This window comes from Salvelinus namaycush, chromosome 15 (genome assembly GCF_016432855.1).
Source record: "Salvelinus namaycush isolate Seneca chromosome 15, SaNama_1.0, whole genome shotgun sequence".
In the NCBI taxonomy this organism is placed as follows: Eukaryota; Metazoa; Chordata; class Actinopteri; order Salmoniformes; family Salmonidae; genus Salvelinus; species Salvelinus namaycush.
Window position 1 is genome coordinate 12,055,330 of NC_052321.1, and position 11,139 is coordinate 12,066,468.

Sequence of the window (11,139 nt, forward strand, 5' to 3'; positions counted from 1 at the left end):
GAACATATTTTAGCGCATTTTCAATTGGAAATCTGAAAGTAATTTTTGTGTTAGCCACTAGAGGGTAACCTAACAAAGAGAGTGCCATGCCCGGTCTCCATACAGTCTCCCTCTCATGTACTGTACTGGTTCAGGAAATCCATGGAAACTTCACTAGTAAGTCATTTAAATTCATGAAGTTTACACTGAATTAGCCTATGTAATAATAATAGCCATAATTGATGAAGGTAAACATGGTTTGAAAAGTTACATTACAGATGCAGTATAGAAAGCAAAACAAATACAGTGTGTTCGTGTGTCTATAATATTAATCCAATGTGATTCTCTGATAAACCATTTAGCTATATACATGGTCTTTTTTTACTATTTTCATAGCTTTTATTCATAATATGTTATCGTTATCAATGAGGAAATGCAGTATACAAGACTGAATCTATAATGCTCCAGTGTGGATTTTCATGAGGGGTTGTGTTCGGAACAGAAGTTTAATCATCACCTTGGTGACGGATTTGAATATGTACGGCGGGGTTGGGGGTTGCTAGGTTACGACATGTGCGTCATTGCCAGGGATACAGTTGCCGTGTGCGTTGCTACACCTTGTTCTGTTGGGTGATGTCAGCGGAGATGCTGTTGTAGGACTTGCTAGCTCGGGTGCTCATGCCCAGGTATTGCTTCAGGAACTCACTGAACCGTTTCTGGTTGTTCCACTTGCGGGCAGATTTCCGGACGCCTATGAACCCGCCGTAGCGCTTCTGCAAGGGCCTCCCGGGGCCAATCAACTTCCTGTAGCCATGCCTTCCCTTCAAGAACCCCCCGAAGCGCTTCGACAGACTTATCCCCGCCGCTCCATCCTGCTCTCTCTCCATCGCGTTATCCCCCTCTTCCTCGTCCCCAACTTCCTCATCCCTTTCCTGCATTTCCTGGGGCAGCTGGGAGTTGTAGACATCAGCGGTTAGCTGACTGCCCAGCTCACTGCCCAGCTCGTCTATGCCCAGAGCACGGACCACGTGGTCAAACCTCTGCAGGGCTACTGGGTACATCAGCCCCCCTTCCCCCTGTTCCTCTTCTTCCTCTGGCAGCATGGCCTCCACCTCCTTCTGGGCCCGCGTCAGCATGGCAGCGCCCCCTATGGACTGGGAGGGTAACTGTGGGGAGGCTGAGGCCTTGCGGCACATGTCCCAAGTGAAGGCAGGGGAGACGTTACCCTCACACTCCACCAGACACACCTGAGAGGAGAGGGGGAGGGAAACACAGAGCACATGGATGTTAGAGAGCAGCTCTTCCACAGACTATCCACACTGACTCTATGCCCATCCACACTGACACTCACACACCTTCACTGTCACTCACTCACACGCAAAAACCTCACTCACACACTCATTACTCACACCACACACTTATACACACACGCAGACACCCCTCACACCTACGCTGCTGCTATAATGATTATTGGTTTGATTTATTACTAGCGTTATGCTGCTGGTCATTGATTAGTGATTGCCATTACCATTAGTATCTATCTTTTTATCCTGCTACTGGTCACTTTTACTCCTGTTTACATGTATATATAGTATTAGTATATTACCATAAGTATTTATTTATGCCTGCTACCAGTCACTTTTTAGCCCTGTTTACATGTACACTCACCGGACAGTTCACGAAAATGGATCGCTCCTACAGACAGTGAGTCACGTGGCCGTGGCTTGTTATATAAAGCAGGCAGACAGGTATCGAGGCATTCAGGTACTGTTCTATTGAACATTAAAATGGGCAAAACCAGTGACCTAAGTGACTTTGAGCGAGGTTTGATCACTGATGCTAGGCTCTTCGGATCCAGTATCTCAGAAACAGCCTCCTGGGCTTTTCATACACGACAGTGTCTAGGGTTTACAGAGAATGATGCGACAAACAAAAAACATCCAGTCAGCGGCTGTCCTGTGGGAGAAAACAGCTTGTTGATGAGAGGTCGAAGGAGAACGATAAGAACCGTGCAAGCTAACAGACGGGCAACAAACAGACAAATAACGGAACAGAACAACAGTGGTGTGCAGAACGGCATCTCGGAAACACACAACTCCTCCATCCTTGTCAGGGATGGGCTATTGTCATAGACGACCACCCTGGGTCCACTCCTACCAGATAAAAACAAGAAGAAGCGGCTCTAGTGGACATGTGATCACCAACACTGGATAATTGAGCAGTGGAAAAGCATTGTCTGGAACATAACAGCAAGTTCAGTTTACTCCCCAGACCTCAACCCAATAGAGCATCTTTGGGATGAGATGGAACAGGCTGTTCGCAGCATGAATGTACCGCCTTCCAATCTGCAGCAACATAGACCAACACCCCTGTGGAACGTTTCTGACACCTTTTAGCATGCCCCGAAGAATTCTGAGGCAAAGGGCCAACCCAGTACTAGACAGGTGTACCTAATAAACTGGCCGTGAGTGTATATCCTACTACCAGTCACTTTTTTCTCTTATCTCAACAGACGGAACAGATCAGTGTACTGTCTACACTCGGTCTGTTGTTTTTATGAAATCTTTTTCATTAAATAGTTTTAAAATCAAGGCAACAACAACAACATCTTTAACCATTGGAAGTTCTGATAGCTAAGGATTCCGAGACTTGGTTAGCTTTTTTGTCTGGGACCGCAAGATTGTGTCCCAGACACAATTGTGCCCCAGATCACAGTCTTTCCCCACTGGAGGCGGACATACCAGCCCTGGGAGTCAACTCTGATTCTGGGAGTACACCAACAGCCAGCAGCCATCCAGGGGCACCCTCCACAGCTCAGCCGATCGCTGACCAAAGGAAACAAGGTCTTGGGCCCTCCTCCATCTCCAGAGGATTCCGACGCCATCCCCTGCTACTGGTACATGTAAGGTGAGTCAGGCTGGCATGAGTCAAAGCACACCTCCCCCTGCACGAGGCAGGCTGTTCTGTTCTCCCTCTTCCTTCCCCATCGGATTCCATCACGACCACCATTGTCGTGGGCAGCTCGATGGTGAGAGATTTTATCCTGTAGGCCGACCAAGGTCCACTGTCATCCAGGCGCCCGTGTCCAAGACATCAACTCCCTCCTGCCCAGAGTTCTAGCTAACTACTCTAATATTGACACCGTTGTCACTCACGTTGGATTTAACGACATTCGCTTTCGGCAATCTGAGGAACTGAAGAAGGACTACAACATTCTCTTGAACACCCTTGTTTGCACAGGGAAGAGAACAGTCATTTCTGGCCCCCTGCCATGCTATAGAAGGGGTTTGGAATGTTACAGCCGCCTTGCTGCCCTAAATAAGTTCCTGAAGAAACTCTGCAAAGACAGGAATGACTCCTTTGTGACAATTTTGACTTGTTGTGGGAGCAACCAACACTCTTTTAAAGAGATGGAATTCACCCTAACCGCAGGGGTTCCAGGATTATCTCCAACATAGCGAACAGCTTAAGAGACTGGCGGTCTGGTTTTGTTAGCGCTCCAGTCCTCCCTGTCATAATAAGTAACAGAGGACAAGGAAATCGTATTCTATCCCAGAGAAATAGAAGTGCAGTAAATGTAAGTAACCAAATATATGTTCCTTTAACTGTTAGCTCCGAGGGTATTGTCTGCAATAATCATATGGGCATAGAATTGATTGTCAGATGATGTGTCAGTGATTTATTGAAAATTCAAGGCACACTTAACCAGCATGGCTACTACAGCATGTTGCAGCGATACTCCATCCCATCTGGTTTGCACTTAGCGGGACTATCATTTGTTTTTCAACAGGACAATGACCCAAAACACACCTCCAGGCTGTGTAAGGGCAATTTGACCAAGAAGGAGATTGATGGAGTGCTGCATCAGATGACCTGGCCTCCACAATCACCTGACCTCAACCCAATTGAGATGGTTTGGGATGAGTTGGACCACAGAGGGAAGGAAAAGCAGCAACAAGTGCTCAGCATATGTGGGAACTCCTTCAAGACTGTTGGAAAAGCATTCCTCGTGAAGCTGGTTGAGAGAATGCCAAGAGTGTGCAAAGCTGTCATCAAGGCAAAGGGTGGCTACTTTGAAGAATCTAAAATCTAAAATATACACTACCGTTCAAAAGTTTGGGGTCACTTAGAAATGTCCTTGTTGTTGAAAGAAAAGCACATTTTTTGTCCATTAAAATAACATCAAATTGAGCATAAATAAATATTATTGTAGCTGGAAACGGCTGATTTTTAATTGAATATCTACATAGGCGTACCGAGGCCCATTATCAACAACCATCACTCCTGTGTTCCAATGGCACGTTGTGTTAGCTAATCCAAGTTTATAATTTTAAAAGGCTAATTGATCATTAGAAAAACCTTTTGCAATTATGTTATGTAATAAATCTGCCGTTTCCAGCTACAATAGTCATTTACAACATTAACAATGTCTACACTGTATTTCGGATCAATTTGATGTTATTTTAATGGACAAAAAATTAGCTTTTCTTTCAACAACAAGAACATTTCTAAGTGACCCCAAACTTTTGAACGGTAGAGTATTTTGATTTGTTTAACACTTTTTTGGTTGCTACATGATTCCAAATGTGTTATTTCATTGTTTTTTTGTCTTCACTATTATTCTACAATGTAGAAAATAGTAAAAATTAAGAAAAACCCTTGAATGAGTAGGTGTGTCCAAACGTTTGACCGGTACTGTAGGTAAATTGCAGTTGTTCCAGAAAAAAGTGGCACGTATCGCACTTAAATGTACACAGAGGGCAAGTGTCAGTAACATGCATGCCAGTCTCTCCTGGCTCAAAGTTGAGGAGAGATTGACTCTCTATTGATCTTTGTGCAAGGTGTTGATGTGTTGAAGGTACCGAATTGTCTGTCAGTTGGCACACAGTTTGGACAATCATCGGTATAACACAAGACATGCAACTAGAGGTCTCTTCACAGTCCCCAGATCCAGAACAGAGGCTGGGAAACGCACAGTATTGAATAGAGCCATGACTACATGGAAGTCTTTGCCACCCCAGGTAACTCAAGCTACCTTTTTTTTTTTAAACAGATAAAATAACACCTTACTGCACAAAGGGGACTGTGAAGAGACAGTCATTTTATATATATTGTATTGTAATTTGCACTGTACTATGCATTAGACCGAGATATTGTGTGTATGTACTGATATGTAGGCTATGTGTGATGTTTTAAATGTATTTCAGTCCTTGACCAATAATGTTCGGTACTATGTATTATGTCATGTGTCATGTGGACCCCAGGAAGAGTAGCTGATGCTTTTGGGGATCCTAATAAATACAAACATTTTATGTTAAACCTACCTCAACTACTCCAGTACCCCTGCACATTGAAGAAGGTACTGGAACTGATCTGTATATACTCGCATACTCGTGTTTCTTCAACCTGCATCGTACTTCTAGTGTGTTTTTTTATGTTTTTTTTAAATTTGTATTATATATATTATTATTCTCACTGCATTGTTGGGAATGAGCTCTCATGGTAAGAACTGTTTTATACCTTTTGTATCCTGTGCACGTGGGGAATAAACTTTGAAACTTGAGAGAAAGAGAAAGAAAGGAAGAGGGAGAGTGAAGAAGAGAGAGGAGAGAGGGAGAGAAGGAGAGAGGGAGAGGGAGGGAGAGAGAGAGGGAGAGGGAGAGGAAGGGCGGGCGAGAGAGAGGGAGGGAGAGGGAGAGAGAGGGAGAGGGAGAGAGAGAGAGGGAGAGAGAGAGGGAGAGAGAGAGAGGGAGAGGGAGAGAGAGAGAGGGAGAGGGAGAGAGAGGGAGAGGGAGGGAGGGAGGGAGGGAGGGAGGGAGGGAGGGAGGGAGGGAGAGAGAGAGAGAGGGAGGGAGAGGGAGAGAGAGAGGGAGAGAGAGAGAGGGAGCGAGCGAGGGAGGGAGAGGGAGAGGAAGGGAGAGAGAGAGAGAGAGAGAGAGAGAGAGAGAGAGAGAGAGAGAGAGAGAGAGAGAGGGAGCGAGAGAGAGAGAGAGAGAGAGAGAGAGAGAGAGAGAGAGAGAGAGAGAGAGAGAGAGAGAGAGAGAGAGAGAGTGAAGCAACATTATGACTTGTTAGTTATTTATTAATTCCCCAGTCAAATCAAAATCAAATTCCATTATATTTGTCACATGCTTTGTAAAAAGGTGTAGGCTAACATTAAAATGCTTACTTAGGGGACACTTTGTCCAGGTGTTGTACAGTGCTAGACCTTCCATGGTCAAATGCTGACGTTAAAACGGCTTTATGAATTGAATTGAGATAGACGATGATACACCATCAAACACTGGGAGTCCCATTGTGAAGAATGATGATGATAGCCATATGACGCCCATGAAGAGACCATACTGTACTTCTCTCGACAGAACATAGAGTCCTCCTTTTTTGTCTTACAGAATGTTTCACCCTGAATTATCATGGCGTCCATAATGTCTGTATGGTCTTTGTGTGAATATATGCTTAGTCTGAGTGTATAAAACATTAGGGACACCTGTTCATTCCATGACATAGAATGACCAGGTGAATCCAGGTGAAAGCTATGATCCCTTGACAGGTAGGAGACAGTTTAAATCAGGATTTTTAAGCCTTGAGACAATTGAAGCATGGATTGTGTCTGTGCCATTCAGAGGGTAAATGTGCAAAAATATTTTAGTGCCTTTGAACGGGGTATGGTAGTAGGTGCCAGGTGCACCGGTTTGTGTCAAGAACTGCAATGCTGCTGGGTTTTTCACGCTCAACAGTTTCCCGTGTGTATCAAGAAGGGTCCACCACCCAAAGGACATCCAGCCAACTTGGCACAACTGTGGGAAGCATTGAAGTCAACATGGGCCAACATCCCAGTGGAATGCTTTCGACACCTTGTAGTGTCCATGCCCCGACGAATTCAGGCTGTTCTGAGGACAAAAGGGGTTGCAACTCAATATTAGGAAGGTGTTCCTAGTGTTTGGTATTCTCAGTGTAGTTATTCCTTAGAGAGCAACACAGATAGAGATTTCTATATGGCTCACAGTCCCAACAGAGCAAAACATTACTATGTGATTTGTGTATCTACAATCCGTCTCCAAATGCATCACAGTCTCGTCTTGGAGTCTCTCAGTGGAGATGCCCCAAGTCAGAGCTGAACCTCATATCAACACTCACACACACACACACACACACACACACACACACACACACACACACACACACACACACACACACACACACACACACACACACACACACACACACACACACACACACACACACACACACACACAGACACACACACACACACACAGATTATCCTAATCTCAGAATTCCTTCAGTTCGAGAGGCGTACAGTATACCGAATGTCGATTATGGCAGCCCCCCCCCACCTCTCTGATTCAGAGGGGTTGGGTTAAATGCAAAAGACACATTTCAGTTGAATGCATTCAGTTGTACAACTGACTAGGTATCTCCCTTTCCCTTTCCCTTTACCCTGTAGAGAGACGACTTCTCTAGAGAGAAAGAGACAAATATACCCTGCAGAGACACGACTTCTCTAGAGAGAAAGAGACAAATATACCCTGCAGAGAGACGACTTCTCTAGAGAAAGAGACAAATATACCCTGCAGAGAGACGACTTCTCTAGAGAGAAAGAGACAAATATACCCTACCCGGTAGGATTGGAAACAGAGAGGGATTGATGGATCCTGGAATTATAGAATTGGATATCATATATAAATAAAGGTGAAATAAAAAAATTCACTGTTTTGATATTACATTCATAGTTTTTCTCATCAAAGAAAGCTATTGTTTTACTTCAAGGACAAAATCGGAGATACTTGACTTTAACAGGAGAGTTGACTTAATGGATCATAGTGAGGGAACATATTTACCCCACAGCACATAGGAAAATACACTGAAGCCACTAGACAAAGAGAGGGGGGTCGATGGTGTTCTAAACCACAAGCAGTGAGATGAAGAAACTGGAAAGAGGGCAGAACATTCACGTCTATCCTCAGGAATCAATTAGCCAACGCAAATTAAAAGCCAGATGCCGGGAGGCTGGGAGGGCATAATACTATGAGTCAGAGATCATCGACAGTATAGGAGATGAAGGAGGGAGATAGAAAGGGGGGGGGGCAGTTTGAGAAAGGAAGGGTAGTTTGTGGAAGGAATGGTAGTTGGGGAGAAGGACGGGGGGTGGGAGAGGTGGAGGAGGAAGGAGAGGTGGAGGGGTGCGTGGAGTAAGGGCTATGGTAGATGCGTCTGTGCGTGCATGCATGCCTGTTTCTGTATGGGGGGTTCTGCTCCCTCTCTCTTCGGCGACGGCGTGCACCCTCTTTGCGACTTACTCGATCTCTGCCAAAACAATATCTCCTGAGTGAAATGGTTCTATTGCCCCACAGACAAACAACCTTTTAAGGACTGTGCGATTCAGTCAGGGCCCTGTTGACACAATAGAGTCAAAGTCTCTTATTGTTCTGATTGTGGCAGAGATAGGAAAAGGAATGGAGAATAAATACATTGAGGGATAAAAGCTGTGGGATAGGGGGTGCATAGGCCAGAACTGGCTGTTGGCTGGGGCAGAGACAGAGGCAGAGAGAGAGAGTTAACAACAGGAGGCTGTGTGTTGAAGTTGATCTCGGTAGGGCAGGATGTGGCTGAGGCGGGGGTAGGCAGGGACAGACAGAGGAATAGAGATAATGGGATGGAGTGATAGTAGGGCTTTAATATGGACCCTCACCAGTGTGTTGAAGTTGATCTCCTGCGGCAGGATGCGGCCACAGGCCAGGCAGTCCCCCTGGCATTCACTACAGTGTCCCGGGACACACAGACACAGCAGCAGCAGGGACCAGAGAGGGGTCTTCATGGTCCTCAGTATCCTAACTATGGAGACAATAGGGACAGCCTGGGACAGGACAGGGGAGAGAGATCAGAGGTCAATTCACGGTCTTCTGTTCAGTCATAATTTACTGTGAACAGCCAGACTGAAATAGAGGAGGGGGGAGGGAAAGACAGAGAGAGAGAAAGGGAGAGAGAGAAGGGGAGAGAAAGGGAGTGAGAGAAAGAGAGAGACAGACATACAGGACCGCTCGACAAGATAAGTGAAAAACACTAATGCCTTTGTTTGTCTGGGTGTGGTATCGTTTAACCCTCCCCCGAACCCCCCCGTGTTGACAACAGCGACGAAAGAAAAACAACAGCTGTTTGTACCTCATTAAACAGACTCATCATCGCCTTAATTGAAGTCTGAATTAGTCCTTCTTGCAGGGAGCACAATAGCCAAAAGAAACGGGGTGATTTACGAGGGATTCTTTGTTTTACTGGATTAGTCATCAGGAAGAGATGGGAGATATGGAGACATATAGAGAGAGGAATCGGAAGCTGTGTTGCACTTGTAACAGATAGAGAACAAGGAATAATGTACACACACACAAGCATGAAATCTTGCAATTAATAGGTGTGTATCTATTATGCAATATAAATAATTAGATGTTTGGCATGAACATTTTTATTTATTACCCCTTTTTTGTGGTATCCAATTGGTAGTAGTTACTGTCTTGTCTCTGCAACTCCCGTACAGACTCAGGAGAGGCAAAGGTCAAGAACCATGCATTCTCCGAAACACAACCCAACCAAGCCGCACTGCTTCTTGACACAATGCACATCGAACCCGGAAGCCAGCCGCACCAATGTGTCGGAGGAAACACCGTACACCTAGCAACCTGGTCAGCGTGCACTGCACCCGGCCCACCACAGGAGTCACTAGTGCCGGCCAAACCCTCCCTAACCCAGACGACGCTGGGCCAATTGTGCGCCACCCCCTGGGCCTCTCGGTCACGGCCGGCTGCGACAGAGCCTGGGCTCGAACCCAGAATCTCTGGTGGCACAGCTAGCACGGCAATGCAGTGTCTTAGACCACTGCGCCACCCGGGAGGCCCTGGCATGAACATTTTAATCGTACTGAAAGTTTTAATTAATTTACCGTAATGATGGGGTAACAATGATTCACTTTTATCATTAATTTCCTGAGAGCAGCATACCTAAACTCATTTAAACTAGTTTATCATAGAAAAACAGCAGTTGGATAAGGATTTTTGGTATTTTATTAGGATCCCAATAAGCTGTTGCAAAAGCAGCAGCTACTCTTCCTGGGGTCCACACTGAACATGAAACATAATACAGAATGACATAATACAGAACATTAATAGACAAGAACAGCTCAAAGACAGAACTACATTTTTAAAAGGCACACGTAGCCTACATATCAATGCATACACACAAACTATCTAGGTCAAATAGGGGAGAGGCGTTGTGCCGTGAGGTGTTGCTTTATCTGTTTTTTAAACAGGTTTGCTGTTTATTTGGGTAATATGAGATGGAAGGAAGTTCCATGCAGTAAGGGCTCTATATAATACTGTACACTTTCTTGAATTTGTTCTGGATTCGGGGACTATGAAAAGACCCTTGGTTGCATGTCTGGTGGGATAAGTGTGTGTGTCAGAGCTTTGTGTAAGTTGACTATGCAAACCATTTGGGATTTTCAACACATTGTTTCTTATAAAAAGAAGTAGTGATGCAGTCAGTCTCTCCTAAACTCTTAGCCAAGAAAGACTGTCAGGCATAGTATTTATATCAGCCCTCTGATTACAATTAAGAGCAAAATGTGCCGCTCTGTTCTGGGCCAGCTGCAGCTTAACTAGGTCTTTCCTTGTAGCACTGGACCACACGGGTGGACAATAATCAAGATTAGACAAAACTAGAGCCTGCAGAACTTGCTTTTTGGAGTGTGGTGTCAAAAAAGCAGAGATTCTCTTTATTACGGCCAGACCTCTCCCCATCTTTACAACCATTGAATCTATATGTTTTAACCATGACAGTTAACAATCTAAAATAACGGCAAGTAATTTAGTCTCCTCAACTTGTTCCAGCCACACCATTCATTATCTAGAATTTAAGGAATGATTTGTACCAAATACAATGCTCTTAGTTTTAGAGATGTTCAGAACCAGTTTTTTACTGGCCACCCATTCCAAAACAGACTGCAACTCTTTGTTAAGGGTTTCAGTGACTTCATTAGCTGTGGTTGCTGATGTGTATATGGTTGAATCATCAGCATACATGAACACACATGCTTTGTTTAATGCCTGGGGCAGGTCATTGGTGAAAATAGAAAAGAGTAGAGGGCCTAGA

General features: G+C 44.9%; 1 protein-coding gene across 1 annotated transcript; it reads right to left on the minus strand.

Moving 5' to 3' along the window:
• Nucleotides 1-590: 590 nt before the first annotated feature.
• Nucleotides 591-8,815, minus strand: LOC120059838 (proenkephalin-A-like). Its single transcript, XM_039008888.1, has 2 exons — nt 8,690-8,815; nt 591-1,226 (listed from the first exon to the last, which is right to left on the minus strand). The coding sequence occupies exons 1-2, from the start codon at nt 8,813-8,815 to the stop codon at nt 591-593; spliced, it is 762 nt and encodes a 253-aa protein (XP_038864816.1).
• Between the last annotated feature and the right edge of the window lie 2,324 nt (nt 8,816-11,139).